At 37.8% G+C, this 19939-nt stretch overlaps 1 protein-coding gene across 1 annotated transcript in view; it reads right to left on the bottom strand.

Moving 5' to 3' along the window:
• Positions 1 to 19939, bottom strand: part of USH2A (usherin) — a 716035-nt gene that overhangs the window by 234956 nt on the left and 461140 nt on the right. Inside the window, exons 41-42 of the mRNA XM_028104725.2 lie at positions 8671 to 9005; positions 7629 to 7751 (exon numbers count right to left, since the gene is read on the bottom strand). Of these exons, the coding sequence (XP_027960526.2) occupies positions 7629 to 7751; positions 8671 to 9005 (458 nt within the window). The remainder of the gene's footprint in view (positions 1 to 7628; positions 7752 to 8670; positions 9006 to 19939) is intronic.

Here is a 19939-nt window from a genome sequence, read left to right as displayed (position 1 = left end):
TCATGCATCTGTCTTTTGCATTTTCTTTAACTTTCAAATGGTTAAGTTAAAATTTTAAGGCTATAAAATCTTGAATTCTCTTAAATGAAATACTAAAATACATCATTTTCATTGCATCCAAAGTCTAATCTTTATGTTAGTCAGTATATATACTTATGACTATATGTGTCAGTTTATATTTTGCCACTTCATGTCAAAAAAGAATATATGTATTAATGTGCTTAAAGCGTTTTTTTTCTTTTCCATCTACTCAAGATATGCTGGTTTTTAGATGGACTGAGGTGTTGATTATTGACATCAAATGTGACATTCCATTTAGTTAATAATAAAAGGATACTTTTAAAAGAAAAATGCTAGACTGATTGACATCATATCTTCATGCAAAACTTATGTATATCAAACCAATTTCTTCTCTAAATACTAATTGTGTTCCCTAGGGATATCTTGAAAACTGTACCATTTCAAACTCTGTAGGAAATAGCTTTTGAAATCTGCAAAGTGAATGAACACTTTATATAGAGCTAGTAAAACCAACTGTTTGAGGTCAATTTAGGAAGAATGGGTTATTACAATAGTTATTCTCTAAATTACTAATTTGCTGAGACCACCCTCAAGTTCTCCCTTCACCAACACACAGAAAATGGAAAACTTTGTTGTGTTATAGAAATGACTATGGTATTTTTCCTTGTAAAAGATAATTTATAATAAAAACTTATTTATGGAAATGTGCTCATTTCAAGGTTCAGTTGTTATTACTCAAGTGAATTAGAAAGTTGGGTGCCTTTTAGAAGTTGAAGTTTTTATGACCCAGGAATCTGTTTATTTACAGAGTAGCAAATTTCGTAAATGAATGAATGGATATTTCATAGTTACTAAAGCATTCAGTCTCATAACTTTCAGGTCATACATGATTTGGTAAATTAGCATCACAAAAATATACCTGTCCAATAGAGAAATAAGCCCTACTCAAATTTAGAAAGATGTTTCTTTTACACATGGTACTGTCTCTCATGTTGCTACATCATTTCATTCATTCATTCATTCATTCATTTGTTCATTCATTCAAGAATATTTGTTGAACACTAACAACATTCCAGGTGCTAAACATAATGAACATGATATCTGTTCTACTGGAGAACATACGTATTTACAGAAATATGTTTTTAAATGAGAACCCCTAAAATATGGGTTCATGTATTCCTTTTTCTTCCAACATCCTTCAGAGAGAGCATTTAGTTGGACCTTATCCAGTCAGGAAGTCTTCACAGAGGAAGTAACATTTGGGCTAGGTATTGATGACAAGCGGCATTTTGTGCAATGAAGACATTTGTCTAGAGGGAAGCATTATTCCAGGGCAAAACGTGTGAAGGCTTATATCTTGAAAGGGTCTGATGTGTTTTTGTAACCAATAAAATTCTTCAGTGCAGCCACAGAATGCCTCAGGTTATTTTCATCAGAATTAAAAATGTGTCACCTTTATTGATGTCCTAACAGAATTCATGTGTCAATATTGTCACCAATATAAATCATGCTTCTGAAAATGCAGGGTATTCACTTGCTTCTTCCACTAACTCTTCTTCATATATGCCACAGCCCAGCATGTGCGGGAGTACGGCATCACACATGGGAGGATTTGAGAAACCTCTAATAGCATACTGTTCCTTACATCCCCAAACCCTTTGTGGGAATGAATAAATAAGCAAACAAAAATGCAGCACTGTTTCTACTGCTTAAATCTGCAGTTGTTTAAATATTTCATTGATGGTATCTGCCTGTTCTTTATACCACTTATTTACTGTTTCTAAAAATGCTACTGGAGATGTTTTTCTTTTGATATTGAAGAGTAATGCTTATCACCCTTAAAAGTTTTCATAACATGGTACTTTACAGATTGTGAGGGCAAGTCACTGCTGTCATATTATTGTGGCCATCCATAATTATGCTACCAGAATGCTACACCTAAAATAATTTTGCTGTAATTTCTGTCTTTGTTCTACTCTGTCATCACATTAGAAAGAAAGGCAATGAAAATCGTTTTTTTGTTTTTGTTTTTTTTTGCTTGTTTGTTTTTGGTTTTGAATAAAACATTAGGGAAAAAAAATCTCCTATGACAAAAATTCATTCTTCCACATGTGGAGGCTCATTTTCCATGAGGTAAGGTTTCATATGATGGCACTTGGAGGTAAATTTAGAGTGAAGAAAAAAACTCTCAATGGAGAAACACACCATGACTCTACTACTTAAATTTAAATGTGAAATAGACACATATTTGCTCATTTTGAATAAGTCCTTTCCTATGAGATGGCATGCCAATGTGCACAGAAGGTGGCTTTCATTCTGAGACCCGACTTTTATTCATATTTTGACATTAATGAAGAAAGTAACAGGATCTACCTCACATTAGGGGTCATGGGAGAAAAGCATTCCTTCCTCTGTGTGTCCAAAGTTAACTTCTTTACTTAACAGCTACAACTTAAATATACTTATTCTATAGGAACAGGTCTCATGGAACTGGCCCAGTCTTTCCATATTAGCAAAAAAGGACGTGTCCTCTCTGTACATTTGCTCTTATTGCAAAGGAGGGGAATGAAAGGCATATTCTTTTGAATATTATCCCCCAGAAACTACATCCTCTTTTAGGGCTTGAAACATTTCATTTTGGAAGGTTTAAAAAAAAATTAGAATCTATGCCAGTAAAATTTAAACTTAGATTTTATGATATATTTAGCTAAAGAATTTAATTTTAAAACACTCAAGTCCAACTATTTTTTGAAAATAAGATGAATATTTAATTTTGAATACTTTCATTTATTTATTTAAAAGATTTATTTATGGGGCACCTGGGTAACTCAGATGGTTAAGCATCTGCTTTTGGCTCAGGTTATGATCCCAGGGTCCTGGGATCGAGCCCCGCATCGGGCTCCCTGCTCAGTGGGGAGCCTGCTTCTCCCTCTGCTTGCCGCTCCCCCTGCTTGTGCTCTCTGGCTCTCCATATCTCTCTGTCAAATAAATAAACAAAATCTTAAAAAAAGGTTTATTTACTTATTTTAGAGGGAGTGGGGGAGAGGGGCACAAGGAGAGAATCTTCAGGCAGACTGCCCGCTGAGCATGGAGCCCGACGTGGGACTCAATCCCAGGACCTTGAGATCATGACCTGAGCTGAAATTAAGAGTCGGACAATTAACCCACTGCACCACCCAGGCACCCTGAATACTTTCATTTAAAGATAAGAATTAGAAGATACCAGGAAGGGAAAAATGAAGGGGGGGAAATCAGAGGGGGAGACAAACCATGAGAGACTATGGACTCTGAGAAACAAACAGGGTTCCAGAGGGAAGGGGGGTGGTGGGGCGATGGGTTAGCCTGGTGATGGGTATTAAAGAGGACACGTACTGAATGGAGTACTGGGTGTTATACGCAAACAATGAATCATGGAACACTACATCAAAAACTAATGATGTAATGTATGGTGATTAACATAACATAATAAAATTAAAAAAAAAAGAATTAATGGATCCTTGAGGAGTCACATGGAAGTCTCTTTCCAGACTGTCATTGCAAAGAAGTACATTTAGAAATTTATAAATAATAGAAAGGAACAGGAGTTAGAACATACCTCCCTTTATAAACTTAATCAAAGCTAAGTCACTATTATCTACAAGTGAACATTTTCCTTAAAATAGAAAAAACCCTATTATTTCTTATAACTTGTTCCTCCTGCATCAAATTCAGAGCAAAAAGGAGGACATGCCGTCACTGTGTTCTTGGTAGTTTTATCTGATCCCTCAGAAAACAAAGCACTGGAAATCATAAGGGTGGGCTGATGTTTACAATGAGGAGGTCGCTGCCCCCCATTAAACCTTGCCTGGCTCACCTCAGCATCAGATGATAACAGCATGTTCACCAGGTTTTCCAAGTGATGAAAATGTCAGGGAACCCAAAGTTATGGTTCCCCCAACAACCATAACTTGGATATTTTGCACAGAATTATTAAGGAAGAAAAGTTAGAAACTGACAAATCATATAAACCTACAGTTACACTGAGTTCATGTCTACACAGAGTAAAAATTCAATAATGAGGCAACTTAACTGTGTAACTCAGACAAAATCACCCCTTACCTAAGATAATCATAAGAACAAAACTATTTTTGTTTAAACTAAGTTATCTAATTAGCTCAATATTCTATTCTGTACATGGAGTTATAACGGGAAAAATAATTACTAGAATGATTTGAACTTCAGAATATAATAACAATTTAGATTAAATTGGTGTGTTTTCTATCATAAACATATAGCTAACCAAAATAGATCACGTGACCAAGGAAATTGACTTCAATTTATATTTACACTCACAGATACATTCATAAAGGGGTGCCCAGTGAATCTTAAGTTAATTTTACTTTTTATATCAAGAGACATGCCATTTAAAAAACTGATTCTAGATGTAGCTATGGTGATATCAGGTCAAAATGGGGAGAGACACTTCAGTGTTCCACTTATTTATGTATATGTAAGATAAGAAAGAAAGAAGGATTGATGGAGTCTGAGGAGAATAGGAAATTACTTGTTCCTCTTAAAGGCATTAGAATTCAATTACTCCTCCCCACCCCCCAAAATAGCAACCAAACAAATAAGTCAAGAAGACAAAAGCCAAAGGGTAGGGTCATTAAGGAGCTGCGAGACAGGTGTGTAACAAAGTGAGCTGAGAGCTCAGGTCCTCCCCTCTGCAATCTGAGAGACTGCTGGTTTACCAGGAGGGGTGGCCAGCCCTGCCTCTACCGAGAAAGATCACTTCTTAACAGGAAAACGGTTGCGGCACACAGTGTCCACCAGTGGACTAATTTCCAGTTTTCTCTCGGAGTTGTGAGAGAACCCACCATGGGCTGAAGGGGCCCCTATTTGGACTTACAAAGGGTACAGGGCTAGAAAAAAATGTTCTCATCATATGAAGACTCACACCATTTATTTTTAATATTAAAAAGAAATGCATATTGGTTTTTTTGTTTTCTTTTTGTTGTTGTTGTTTTTTACCACAAACTGCTTAGATGGGTCATAGCAGTTATTTGAATAAAAAGTAATTTTTTTTTTTGCTAGTCCTAGCAGGAAAAAAAAATCTTTTGACATTTAGCATTATGAGGCTAGTCAAAATACCGCTCAGCATATTTTGTCAGATGTGTACTTCCCTTCCAGAAGCAGTTTTCATCCACGTGTTTATGTCCCCTTACATTGCAACTTGATTTGTGGGGATTTAACTATATCTCTTTTCTTAAATCTCAGATTTGGACTTATTAAAAATTCTTAGAGGCATAACTAAAAATTCAATAATAAGTGTTTGGCTTTGGCTCTCTTTTATAACTTTTCCTTTCTTCTACAAAGAAACATTAACTCTCTGAGGTTTATTCCCTTTTTCAGACAAACATCTCATGGCTAAACATCTGACTCAGTCATGTTAAATAGTCAAGGTCTATTTATTTTGGAAAATGGTATATTTAAGGCACTTAGAGTTCACAGATCATAGAAAGCTACTTTTCTATATGATTTCCCTAGTGAGTGTTGGTGACTAAGTAGTGAACTGGGATGACAGCAATTAATATGGGGGTGTCTGGGTGGCTCAGTTGGTTAAACATCTGCCTTTGGCTCAGGTCATGATCCCAGGGTCCTGGGATCGAGCCCCCCCCCCAATGCTCTCTCTCTCAAATAAATAAATAAAATCTTAAAAAAAAAAAAGCAATTAGTACACATACAGCCATGGGTGCGGATTGTTTTCCTCCACTAGACAGTAAGGTCTTTGAGGCCAAGGGTTACACTGAATTCATTTTTGTCTTATCCCAGTGCCTTTCAGCAGACAGTAAGCAAGAAGAAATTGCTGAATACATAAATTTCTTCAACTGAAGTGATAATTATAGAATGATGTTGGATGAAGTAAAGCAGAATAGTCGAGTGACCATGATAATTTAGGTTGACTTACAGAAATGGCAATTTCATGTGGTTTACTCTATTGCTTCATCAGATTCACATGCTGCCTCCCCCCTCCCCCAAGAACCTTACTATAACTGTAAGGTTTTTCCATCACAATCCTTCAAGATGGATGGGAATTTTCCTTAATTTTATCCATTCCCCAAAGAGAATAACACTACAATTAACATTCCTAAGGCACAGAGAAATGAAATAACCCACCCTTCACTGAGTTAACATATTCTTTCATTTAACAACTATTCCAGGGCCCACGATGTGCAGACAGGATGCTAGGGACCGAGGGTGCAGAAGTCATGAGGGCAAAGCCTTGCCTCAGGGTGGATCTGATGACAAAATGGGGTGTCCAGACAAGTCACCAGGCCAGTACATTACCGACACGAGTGCTATGTGAGGGTGTTGTAAGAACACTTTAAGGGGCAGCTGAGTCAGACCAGGAAGAGTGGGCAGGGAAGCCCGCTAGGAAATTTCCCGGTCAATGTGTGATGGATAATCTAGTCAGACAAAGGGAGAGGGCAGAGAGGGGGAGAAGCTCAGCGAGGAAGTGTGGCACATCACAGGCCCTGAAAGTGATGTGAATGAGGCCAGGACAAGCCTAGGTGAGGAAGAGGGGAGAGGCAAGGCCAGAGCTGTAAACAGCGTTCAGAGTAGAGCGAGTCAGTGGTGGGTCCAGGAAAATAATGAAGCTGATAGAAAAGTTATTGAAAAACATGTCTGAAAAGGATTCATAAAACAATATTTGTGGGGTTTTTTTTCTGGCGATTTGATTACATTGATTGAGAAATCATTTAATCCCATTCAATCTCTTAATTTTATCGACATCCAAAGTTAAGGCTGGAGAAGTTACGTGACTTGCATAAAGTCCCAAACCTGGTTCTCCAGGACAGGGTGAAACCCACCGAGGTCTGCGGGCTCTCCCACGTAGTGCTCTTTGTGGACATTGCCTGTTTGCCTTTCTCCTGGTTCCTTTAAACCCTAGGCTGGGGCGCCTGGGTGGCTCAGTTGGTTAAGCGACTGCCTTCGGCTCAGGTCATGATCCTGGATTCCCAGGATCGAGTCCCACATCAGGCTTCCTGCTCAGCAGGGAGTCTGCTTCTCCCTCTGACCCTCTTCCCTCTCGTGCTTTCTATCTCTTGTTCTCTCTCTCTCAAATAAATAAATAAAATCTTTAAAAAAAACACACACACAAAAAAAACCCTAGGCTGAATTCTTTCAAGTCCCAGGCATGCTAACTAAGTAATTTTTTTGTGGGCTGCATCAATGACTTGTAACAATTATTTTCCAGAAGGAGTAAGCATTTGGTGAGTGCCCAGTCATTTCCCCCTCCCCCAGCCCGTTTTGTAGATATTCAGTTTTTCCAAATTCCTCTATTAAGTTTTCATGTCTCGCTAGAGCTGTGACAAAGGCAATAGGTTAAGACTCAAACATGTACAAGTTTGACTTCAAAATGCTTATTTTAAACGTAGTTAAGATGGCAAACATGAAACATGCTGACTGTTGCAGTTCGATGATTAATGCCACAGATAATCACCAAACATGTTTTATTGCACAACTGATAACATGCATGCACAATGAAGACAAGAAGATGCTCTGAACTGGTCAACGTGCCCAAGACCAAATGCCAGCATTTGTTTTTATAGTTTTTGTAATCTCACCTGCTAAGACCCTTATCTTCATAAAACCACTGAGTTCCTGAATAAATATTGTGCCACAGATTTAAATCTTCTGGGGGATTTGATGCAAGTGGTTGCTGGATTTTACGTCTCAGAAGCTCATATCTAAAGCAAAAGACAAGCAGAAACATGGGGATTATCTCAACTAATGTTATTACCAAAATTCATGTTGTTTCATGGTATGAGTGTCTGGTGTGTGCACATAAACGTAAAAAAAATCTTAATTTACAATCACGGAGTTTTTTTTTTTTTTTTCCCCAGATAATCACTATCTTCTGGCTCAAGTTTCAGGTATTCAATTATTGTGAAACAATCAGCTACATTCACATGTTACTATTATTAGTAAGAATGATAACATTTTAGATTTCTTCTATTTCAGATTTGCCAAAACTTTATAGCCAGTTTCACACAAAGTGGAAATACAAAATGCTTAAGTTAATGGTTTCCTAAGACATCAACCCATCAGTGTTTTATAAATAATGATAATATTATCAGCTTGCTACTCTTGGCTAAGTGTCAAGTTGAGGTTGTTACAAAGCTATGTCAGAATCACACACTTTTCTTTCCTCTTATCTATATCCCTGACCACATTCTTTACAAGTTTCCAGATAATAATACCCTGCCAGAGAATTATTGTGTTAGCTTTGGAATTTTGAGACATTTTTGTGTAAATGTATCATTTAGAACATGCATCAAGTTTGTCTAACATATAATAAAAATATATTCTGAAAACCAAGAGGATTACATCAAGAATTGTTAGAGAACAGTGATTGTTGTTTCAAGGGGTTTTAGAGCTTCATAAAATTATATTTCTATCTCGAACTTTTATGGCTCCATGTAAGTAGAGATATACAATACGAAATCGTATTCAAGTTATGAGTAGGGGGTACCAATTAGGAACTAGTTCTACATTCACACGTGAGTAAAAGTCTCCTTCCTTCTTTCCTTCCTTCCTTTTTCCTTCCTTCCTTCCTTCGGAGATAAGACCATAGCATAATCCAAAAGCACAGTCACTTTCTCTTACCTCAAATCGGGTCCGTTTGGTCTGGATGGTGGCTGCCATGAAATCCCAACATACGATTCACTTAGTGGAATCACCAACAATGGGTTAATGCCCTGAGGTAGGGTGGGGTGGGTGGTAACATGGGTAGGTAAACTCTCTGTGCACCCTCCTAGGTACCCGTTACCTCCTGAGCAAGCCACAATGGTGACAGAGTAGTTAGTGAAAGGAATCAGATGAGTAATTACTTGACTTAACAAGGAGGAAGTAACGTTGGTTATTGTGAGGTGAGGATCAGGCATGCGGATCTCATAGCTAAGTATGTCTCCATTCTGCATGAGGGGGGGTTTCCAAGTGACCTGAAATAAAAGATAAATTTAGAATCAGTGTGACAACACAGGAACAGAGCAAGTGAAGTTCACAAGACCTAAAATTTTGCCGTGCCTTGTTTTCACTTAAGTCACTTTCTAAATGCCTCCTTTCGACTTAGCCTTTTGCACTAGACAGTAATGAAGGGTTTGGGATCAATTAGCGTACACCAGGAACTAAATGAAATGCTGTTTCCTGGGTTTGGCTTTTTGTCGTGATACTTTCTAGGACTGTCAGAATAATACACACCTTAGTGATTCATCTCCACGGTGGGTGTTCTAAAAGACACAGAGTACACACATGGAGGAAATTCACACATCCGCATGCATCCGTGGGGCAGCGGCAGGATTTGACAGTTTTCTTGTTTATAACTCAATTAAATGAAACATCAGAACTCCCCGCTTTGCATTGTTAGTATGTACTCTAAATATGTCACTACTTTTTTTTTGGATGGTGAGGGTGGGTGAAGATTCTTTGCATTTTCTGAGGATGCAAAATTGAGTTCTTGAATCTCACATGTGCATAATGCAGAAAGTAAAGCAATAGCAACTTCTATTCTCAGAGATAAGAGATAAGCCTTTAAAAAGGCAAGCAAAAGATGATCCTATTTAACTAACACGTGGACCTGAACCCCAGAAAAAAATAAATATTTTGTAATGGAATACTACGATGTTTAATATTCCTTTTTTTTTGCTAAATTTTGTAAGGCCGTAGTGGTTAACACACTCATGCTTTGGGGGTAAAAGAACCCTAGAAAAATGTATCTGGACCATTAAGAAATCACTTTTTTTACATACTATTCTGGTTCCTCTCTTATCATTGTCTTGCAACGTTCCTTAAATTTTAGAGTATACATTTCATCTCTTAGTAAGCTTCTAGATGGCAGGGCCAAAACTGTATACCCATTTAATGCCATGCACACAGAAATGGAGTTCAGTAAGTAACTGCAGTCACAGCTGATTAGAGTACATTTTTTTCCTTAGCATATGGTTATTTTGAATATTTAAAAGAATTTCCACAGAGCAATATATATGGATATCCATATTTGTAACTCTAAACAAAATCAAAGTCAGAAAAAAGTAACAGAAAAATTATAGAGAAGGACTGACCAACATGTTTCTCTCTTAAATCAAAGGGAAAGTTTAATTTTAACCATTATTGAGGGATTACTTTCTAACAGGTTGAGGTAATTCACTTTATCGCAGACAATGAAAGAATGTCCATGATCTGCATCCTCACAAACTAGTAAAATTACCACTTGTTTTAGTTTTTGCTTGTTTATTACTTTATTATTTCTCTAATTATTTTTCTTAATTATTACTTTATTTCTCTAATTAGTTTGCATTCTCTTGGCTTTTTTGGTGAGGTATAAATATTTCCAAATATTATTGACCCTTTGCATATCTTCCTCTTTAAATTATCCATATTTATACATTATTTTCTATTGAATTACCTTTTTATCTTAAAATATTAGAAGTCTTTGTATATTATGGGGAAATCTATTTTTCTATAATGTGTGTTACAGATGAATTTTTCCAATCTATCTCTTGGAATTTAACTTTTTTTCTTTTTTTGAGGGAGTCTTATGCCTTGCAAGAAACAATTTATTTTCTAGCTAAATATAACTATCTTTTATCTTTTTTTTTAATTTTAAAGATTTATTTATTTGAGAGAGAGAACATGAGCAGAGTGGGGAAAGGCAGAGGGAGAGGAAGAAGCAGGCTCCCTACTTAGCAGGGAGCTAGACATGGGGCTCAGTCCCAGAACCCCAGGATGATGACTTGAGCCAAAGGCAAACGCTAAACCAAGTGAGCAACCCAGGTGCCCCTAGTTTTTATTGTAAGGCTTCTGAGTTTCTGTTTTTGGTTTTGTTTTGTTTTTTCCTTTAGAAAGATCCCCCTAATCTTTAAATTATATAAAATTATTTTTCTAAGCTTTCTATTTTTTTAACATGAAAATTTTAATTTCTTGGAATTTAGTTATGATATAATAAAAAGATCTTTTTTTTTCTTACACATAGACTGTCAGGCCAGTACCATTTTTAAAGTAAACCATTATTTCCTAATGAAATAAAACATTGCTTCTACAATGTCAAGCTCCCATGTTTACTTGTATCTGTATCTAAAGTCTAGTCTGCTCAAACGATCATTTGTCTATTGTTATGCCAACACCATAGTGCTGTAATTCAGTGGCTTTATAGTAAGTTGAAATACTGAAGAAGATGTCACCTCAGTATTTTTTTCTTTGACAATTTTCTAGGCTAGTTCTACCATTTAGCCTTCTTTATATAACTTGAGATCATTTTATCTGGTTTGAAACAAAACATTATTGCCATTCTGATTTGAACGATGTTAGGTGTATATGCCAACCTTGGAAGGATTGACTTATTGTGGAATTAAGTCCTTCCATCTAGGAAGACAGCATATTCTCCATTTGTTTCAGTGTAAAGAAGTTGAGAACAGCGTGGGCTCTTGGAACCACCATATTGCTTTGGGGTGAATCCCAGCTCCTCTTCATATGTAATATTAGGAAGGTTACTTATACTCTCAATTCCCAGTACTCTTACCTATGAAATGGGGATAGTAATAGCATCTCTCTGATAGGGCTGGATTAAGCATTGAATGAGAGCAATTCTTAGAACTTAATATGAACTCAATAAATAGTAGTCGTCATTATTATTTTATTTTCTTCCATAAGATGTTTATATATATATATATGTTATGGTTTGATTTAAGCAGACCAAAGACAGATCCACCTTCATAAATAGGTGATAATGGTGATTAAGACTCAACTCTTTTCACTCTGGGTTATTATCAGACTTGTAAATGAGCAACACTAAGAGTGCACACCCTAGTAACACAATGCATGGACAAAATCCGGCAGCCACAGAGGGTGGCTTCAGTCTGAGCCGAGTGACTTCTCTGCCACATGAAGACTGAGAACTGCATACCTGTTATCTTTCATTCTGCTTTAGCTGTGGAAGGTGGGGCTGTGCTTGAGTCATCACCATCAAAGTTTTTTTGTGGCATCACAGTTACACAACTTAGCTATTTTTATGTTTTATTTTCTATTAGTCCTCAACTGTACTCAAGACTTCAGTGTAGCAACCTCTAAACCTTTATAAGCAACCTTGTAAATCTTTCACTTTTATAAAGTGAAGAGTTGAGTCTTAAATCATCAGCAATCTTAGAAATTGACTTTATCTTAATCTGATTTTACATTGAATTTTTGCTGGAAATGGCAGCTGAATCTTGTAAGTCCTTTTTCTATTGCATCTATTGATAAAAAATTATATGAGCTTTCTCCTTTGATCAGTTGACTTAGGAAGTATGTTGATAGATGTCCCGATGTTGAACCATCCTTACATTTTTGGAATCAAAGCAAATTTCTCCTGGCATGTCATTCTTTTAATATACTTCTTAATTCAATTTGCTAATATTTTATTGGGAAGTTCTGGATCTATATTCATATATGAAATTAGTCTATAGTTTTACTGAACTATCTTTTTCAAGTTTTGGTAGAACATTTTTTCCAACTTTAGAAAATGCAATGAATTTTCTTAAGTGATTAAATACCAAATAAAACTGCATGGTTTTCACTTTTTCAGATAACCTCTTCGACATCATATATTATTTATTTTCTTTATAATCAAATAATCAAAAACAATATTAAGAATATGACTTTGATATACAGCTGTGCTCTCCAATTTTCCCTTCTTAAAACTTAAATGTATGCCAAGTCATATCACCTTTTTTTTGCTTATTACCATGTTACTTTGTTTTCTAGTTGGCCTAAGTATATGGAGTTTCCCTTGCTTTCCTGGTTAGAACATGACTTCCTATGGGCAGGATGGGGTAGCAGTGAACTGAACATATGGCCCAATATAGAAAGAACTAGGGAGAAATACCAGTCCATTCCTGTTCTCCCCCATCCTATTGACTGGTATTCTTTATTCCTCTTAAACTGATTTGTTTTTTTCTCCCAAGTCCTTGTCACTTCTGGGCATATATTTATTCATGTAGTGCTGTCTAAAATGTAAGCTCCATGAAAGTAAGGATTCTGTTTTGGTCTCTGGTGCATCCTCAGGGCTTAAAGAGGCACTCATGAAGGTATGTTACTGCTCAATAAATGTTAGCAAAACTGGTTATTGTTGTTGTTGCTGTTAATATTATTGACTATTTCCTTCATCCTAATACTCAGAACGACTCTATATAGTAAATGTTGAGTCAATTTCTTTTTTTTAAATTTTTTATTGTTATGTTAATCACAATACATCATTAGTTCTTGATGTAGTGTTCCATGATTCATTGTTTGTGCATAACACCCAGTGCTCCACGCAGAACGTGCCCTCCTTAATACCCATCACCAGGCTAACCCATCCCCCCACCCTCCCCCCCTCTAGAACCCTCAGTTTGTTTTTCAGAGTCAATCATCTCTCATGGTTCGTCTCCCCCTCTGACGTACTCCCCTTCATTCTTCCCCTCCTGCTATCTTCTTCTTTTTCTTTTTTCTTAATATATGTTGCATTATTTGTTTCAGAAGTACAGATCTATGATTCAACAGTCTTGCACAATTCACAGTGCTCACCATAGCACATACCCTCCCCAATGTCTATCACCCAGCCACCCCATCCCTCCCACCCCCCACCACTCAGCAACACTCAGTTTGTTTCCTGAGATTAAGAATTCCTCATATCAGTGAGGTCATATGATACATGTCTTTCTCTGATTGACTTATTTCACTCAGCATAACACCCTCCAGTTCCAACCACGTCGTTGCAAATGGCAAGATCTCTTTCCTTTTGATGGCTGCATAATATTCCATTGTGTATATATACCACTTCTTCTTTATCCATTCATCTGTCGATGGACATCTTGGCTCTTTCCACAGTTTCGCTATTGTGGACATTGCTGCTATAAACATTGGGGTGCGTGTACCCCTTCAGATCCCTACATTTGTATCTTTGTAGTAAATACCCAGTAGTGCAATTGCTGAATCGTATGGAAGCTCTATTTTCAACTGTTTGAGGAAGCTCCATACTGTTTTCCAGAGCGGCTGCAACAGCTTGCATTCCCACCAACAGCGTAGGAGGGTTCCCCTTTCTCCGCATCCCCACCAACATCTGTTGTTTCCTGACTTGTTAATTTTAGCCATTCTGACTGGTGTGAGGTGGTATCCCATTGAGGTTTTGATTTGGATTTCCCTGATGCCGAGCAATGTTGAGCACTTTTTCATGTGTCTGTTGGCCATTTGGATGTCTTCTTTGGAAAAATGTCTGTTCATGTCTTCTGCCCATTTCTTGATTGGATCATTTGTTCTTTGGGTGTTGAGTTTGATAAGTTCTTTATAGATTTTGGATACTAGCCCTTTATCTGATATGTCATTTACAAATATTTTCTCCCATTCTGTCAGTTGTCTTTTGGTTTTGTGGACTGTTTCTTTTGCTGTGCAAAAGCTTTTTATCTTGATGAAATCCCAATAGTTCATTTTTGCCCTGGCTTCCCTTGCCTTTGGTGATGTTTCTAGGAAGAAGTTGCTGCGGCTGAGGTCGAAGAAGTTGCTACCTGTGTTCTCCTTTAGGATTTTGATGGACTCCTGTCTCACATTTAGGTCTTTCAACCATTTGGAGTCTATTTTTGTGTGTGGTGTAAGGAAATGGTCCAGTTTCGTTCTTCTGCATGTGGCTGTCCAATATTCCCGACACCATTTGTTGAAGAGACTTTTTGCCATTGGACATTCTTTCCTGCTTTGTCAAAGATTACTTGACCATAGAGTTGAGGGTCCATTTCTGGGCTCTCTATTCTGTTCCATTGATCTATGTGTCTGTTTTTGTGCCAGTACCATACTGTCTTGATGATGACAGCTTTGTAATAGAGCTGGAAGTCCGGAATTGTGATGCCGCCAGCTTTGCTTTTCTTTTTCAACATTCCTCTGGCTATTCGGGGTCTCTTCTGGTTCCATACAAATTTTAGGATTATTTGTTCCATTTCTTTGAAAAAAGTGGATGGTATTTTGATGGGGATTGCATGGAATGTGTAGATTGCTCTAGGTAGCATTGACATCTTCACAATGTTTGTTCTTCCAATCCATGCACATGGACCGTTTTTCCATTTCTTTGTGTCTTCTTCAATTTCTTTCATGAGTGTTTTATAGTTTTCTGAGTACAGATCCTTTGCCTCTTTGGTTAAATTTATTCCTAGGTATCTTATGGTTTTGGGTGCAATTGTAAATGGGATCGACTCCTTGATTTGTCTCTCTTCTGTCTTGTTGGTGTATAGGAATGCTACTGATTTCTGTGCATTGATTTTATATCCTGCTACTTTACTGAATTCCTGTATGAGTTCTAGAAGTTTTGGAGTGGAGTCTTTTGGGTTTTCCACATACAGTATCATATCATCTGCAAAGAGTGAGAGTTTGACTTCCTCTTTGCCGATTTGGATGCCTTTGATTTCTTTTTGTTGTCTGATTGCTGTGGCTAGGACTTCTAATACTATGTTGAATAGCAGTGGTGAGAGTGGACGTCCCTGCCACGTTCCTGACCTTAGGGGAAAAGCTCTCAGCTTTTCCGCATTGAGAATGATATTCGCTGTAGGTTTTTCATAGATGGCTTATGATGTTGAGGTATGTACCCTCCATCCCTATACTCTGAAGAGTTTTGATCAAGAAAGGATGCTGTACTTTGTCAAATGCTTTTTCTGCATCTATTGAGAGGATCATATGATTCTTGTTCTTTCTTTTGTTAATGTATTGTATCATGTTGATTGATTTGTGGATGTTGAACCAGCCTTGCAGCCCAGGGATAAATCCCACTTGGTCATGGTGAATAATCCTTTTAATGGACTGTTGGATGTTATTGGCTAGTATTTTGGTGAGAATTTTTGCATCCATGTTCATCAAGGATATTGGTCTGTAATTCTCCTTTTTGACGGGGTCTTTGTCTGGTTTTGGGATCAAGGTAATGGTGGCCTCATAAAATGAGTTTGGAAGTTTTCCTTCCATTTCTATTTTTTGGAACAGTTTCAGGAGAATAGGTATTAATTCTTCTTTAAATGTCTGATAGAACTCCCCTGGGAAGCCAAACAAAAGGCCCTGGGCTTTTGTTTGTTGGGAGATTTTTGATGACTGCTTCAATTTCCTTAGTGGTTATAGGTCTGTTCAGGTTTTCTATTTCTTCTGGTTCAATTTTGGTAGTTGATACATCTCTAGGAATGCATCCATTTCTTCCAGGTTATCTAATTTGCTGGCATAGAGTTGCTCATAATATGTTCTTATAATTGTTTGTATTTCTTTGGTGTTGGCTGTGATCTCTCCTCTTTCATTCATGGTTTTGTTGATTTGGGTCATTTCTCTTTTCTTTTTGATAAGTCTGGCCAGGGGTTTATCAATCTTGTTAATTCTTTCAAAGAACCAGCTCCTAGTTTTGTTGATCTGTTCTACTGTTCTTTTGGTTTCTATTTCATTGATTTCTGCTCTGATCTTTATGATTTCTCTTCTCCTGCTGGGTTTAGGCTTTATTTGGTTTTTTTTCTCTAGCTCCTTTAGGTGTAGGGTTAAGTTGTGTATTTGAGACCTTTCTTGTTTCTTGAGAAAGGCTTGTATTGCCATATAACTTTCCTCTCAGGACTGCCTTTGCTGTAGCCCAAAGATTTTGAACAGTTTTGTTTTCATTTTCATTTGTTTCCATGAATTTTTTTAATTCTTCTTTAATTTCCTGGTTGACCCATTCACTCTTTAGTAGGATACTCTTTAGCTCGTTAGATTTTAGTTTTTATTTCTCCAGAAAGGGTTCTCTAATAACTTCCACACTTTTTTCAAGCCCTGCTAGTATCTTTAAAGTCATGATTCTGAACTCCAGGTCCGACATCATACTAATGTCCGTATTGAGTAGGTCCCTGGCTGAGGGTACTATCTCTTGTTCTTTTTGCTGAGGTGATTTTTTTCGTCTTGTCATTTTGTCCAGAGGAGAATAGATGAATGAGAGAATAAAATGCTAACAGGTTAACAACGTCCCCAGCAAATATACTCTATACAAATCAGAAAAGACCTGAAACCAGGGGAAAAGAAAAGGAAAGAAAGAAAAAAGAGAAAAGAAAGAAAAAAAAAGAACAAAAAGAAAAAGATAAATACAAAAACAGAAAATACGAAAAAAAACCGAATATGATCAAATATGATCAGGGTAGTGCATAGATCAGTGTAACACAGATTCTGGGCATATTGGTCTGTTAGAAAAAAGTGCCTTCTAAAATTTTAAAGGAAGAAAGACTTATATATGTACAAAATAAGGGTTGATACAATGAAGGGATGGAAGATGAGTGTAAAGATGAAAATTATAAAAGATGTTTTAAAGGAATTGATATGATAAGAAGTTGTTTGAAAAAAGAAAGATTTAAAAAAAAGAAAAAGAAAAAAAAGGGAGAGAATGTGATCAGGCAGGAGACTAGAACAAAGCCATACACTAGTGATTTAGAGTATATTTTGATCCGTTAGAAGAAACTGTATCTCAAAATTTTAAAGAGAACAACATATATATATATATGCCAAAAATAAGGGTAACTACTATGAAGGGATAAAATATGACTCTAAAAATGAAAAATAAAAAATGTTTTTTTTTTAAAAGGGACTGATAAGATGTTGGTTGAAAAAGGGAAAAAGAAAAATTAAAAAAAAGTTTAAAAAAATTAAGTTTGAAAAACTAATGAATCATGGTAAAAAAAAAAAAGCTATGAATTCTATGTGCAGTATTCCCCTACAGCTGGAGTTCTCCCGTTCTCCTTGATCGGTAAACTTGGTCTTGGCTCGCTGTTCATGCTGTTCTTCTGGGGGAGGGGCCTGTTGCCGTGGTTCCGAAATGTCTTTGCCGGAGGTGGAATTGCCCCGCCCTTGTCGGTCCAGGCTAAGCAAGCTGCTCGGGTTTGCTCTCGGGAGCTTATATTCCCTGCAAGCTCTGGTACAGCCTTGAAGAACCAGGGTGAAAATGGTGGCCTCCCAATCTCCACTCAGAGGAGTTGAGAACTCGGGGCCCCGCTCCTCAGTGCGCCCCCAGAGAAAGGCAGTAAATCACTCCCGTCTCCCCGGTCTCCGGCCGCACTCCGTGCTCACCCGGCCTGTGCCCGAGCGTTTCTATCTCTGGCCCCCGGCCCCGTGTAGAGTCTTCAAACCCAGCAGATCCCTGCGGTGCGCTCCCGCGCCGCTCCTCCCGGGGGAGGCAGGGGAGTCTCCCCAGATCTGCCGCTTGTTGGGTCCCTGCTGGAGGAGCAGTGGCCCGACTGGGCCGCGGATCACAGTTTATGGCCACCCCGAGCTGAGAGCCCGCGCTTCGGCTCCATCTCTGCAGCCGGCTTCCCTGCTCTGATCCCTGGGAGCTCTGGCGCACTCAGGCACCCCCGGTGTTTCTGTGACTCTGAGGGTCCTGAGACCACACTGTCCCGTGAGGGTTCCACCCCCCACTTAGCCACTGGAGCGACGTCCCTCAGCGGAGTCGGCTTCTAAAAGGTCCGATTTTGTGCTCCGCGGCTCTAGCACTTGCCAGAAGCGGCGGACGGAGGCCCCCTCCCCCACCGTCTATCCTCCCGAATATCGCCTCGGATTCACTTCTCCGCACGTCCTACCTTCCAGAAAGTGGTCACTTCTCTGTTCAGAGGGTTGTTGCTACTCTCTTCTTCGGTCTGCTGTTGAGTTCGTAGATGTTCAGAATGGTTTGATCCCTATTCAGCTGAATTCCTGAGACCAGACGAAATCCAGGTCTCCTACTCCTCCGCCATCTTGCTCCGCCCCCTGTAGCTTTGTCTTTGAGAAGGGACAATGCTTATGTTGCATCATATTGATTGGTATTGCTACTGAAGTTTTGCAAAATTCCCTCAGGATTAAAACAAAAAGTTATTTCTGGAATGATTAATAACTCTAGGTTTGTTTGGGATTTTGTTTGGTTTGGTTTTTCTTTTGAATGAAGAGTAATTATTGAGATTGCCCAATTCATATAATAAACATTGTATATCACGTACTTCAAGTTAATTTCCTTTTAGTGTATTATCAACAGAATTCGATACACTTTTGATATTTCTATCAATAAAGTGTGTTGCTTTCACCCGTCTCTTATTGAAACTAAAAAAGGCTTTTAGAAAATAGTTTTTAGTTTGTAGGTCAAATTAAATTTCTTCAACAATTTACACTATTTAGCAACACTTAGTGTTTGTTTTTGTGGGGGAGTGAGAACACACAACACAGATCCAAGTAATAATTTCAACAGATGAACTTTGCTGTTATGCAAATATCCTTTGTTTTGTGCTCTGGTGAGCAAGCTACTGTACCAATGTTTTTGGCAGTAGTACAAGACTGAATCCATGGAAGCATGTGTGTATTTACACAAAAGAGGCTTCTAAGCTACACAACTCCCTCCTGTTTGGTTACACTAATTTCCCTTGAATGAAGTTTGTATGCAAGCCAAAACAATGGTAGTTAACCTGTCCTCTAGAGTTCATTCCCAGTAGAATGAAGTGAATAATTGAACACTTTCTAGATAGCCCAGTAATATGCTATTTTATTTCTTTCCCCATCATTTTGATTCTTTGATCATTAAAAAAAATCAGAATATTGGTAAATGGAACTTTTGTTAGTATGCTAATCCATCCCTCTGCATTTTCCCATATCTTCTCATTTTCTGATCTATTTAAATCTGATGTGGTGGTTAAGCTAAGCATCCCATTGTGGCATTCAAAGTATTTCAGGTGTGTGAGGCAAATGGAAGCATCTCAACAATATAATTAAGGGGATACAGGGAGAAATGAAAAACTGACATCGAATTCAAGATAGTTTGGGCCAAAGGCCAAAACCCAGTTTCTCCAGTGAATGCCTAAAACAACAAATGTGTGCATTTTGTCAGTAGATGGCTCTGTTCAACACAGAGTCAATCCAGGGTAAATTCCTA

The sequence above is a fragment of the Eumetopias jubatus genome, unplaced genomic scaffold (assembly GCF_037043125.1).
Source record: "Eumetopias jubatus isolate StellerSeaLion01/CBP00866 unplaced genomic scaffold, mEumJub1_p1.0 scaffold_12, whole genome shotgun sequence".
Lineage (NCBI taxonomy): Eukaryota > Metazoa > Chordata > Mammalia > Carnivora > Otariidae > Eumetopias > Eumetopias jubatus.
This window is presented reverse-complemented; position numbering and strand designations above follow the sequence as displayed.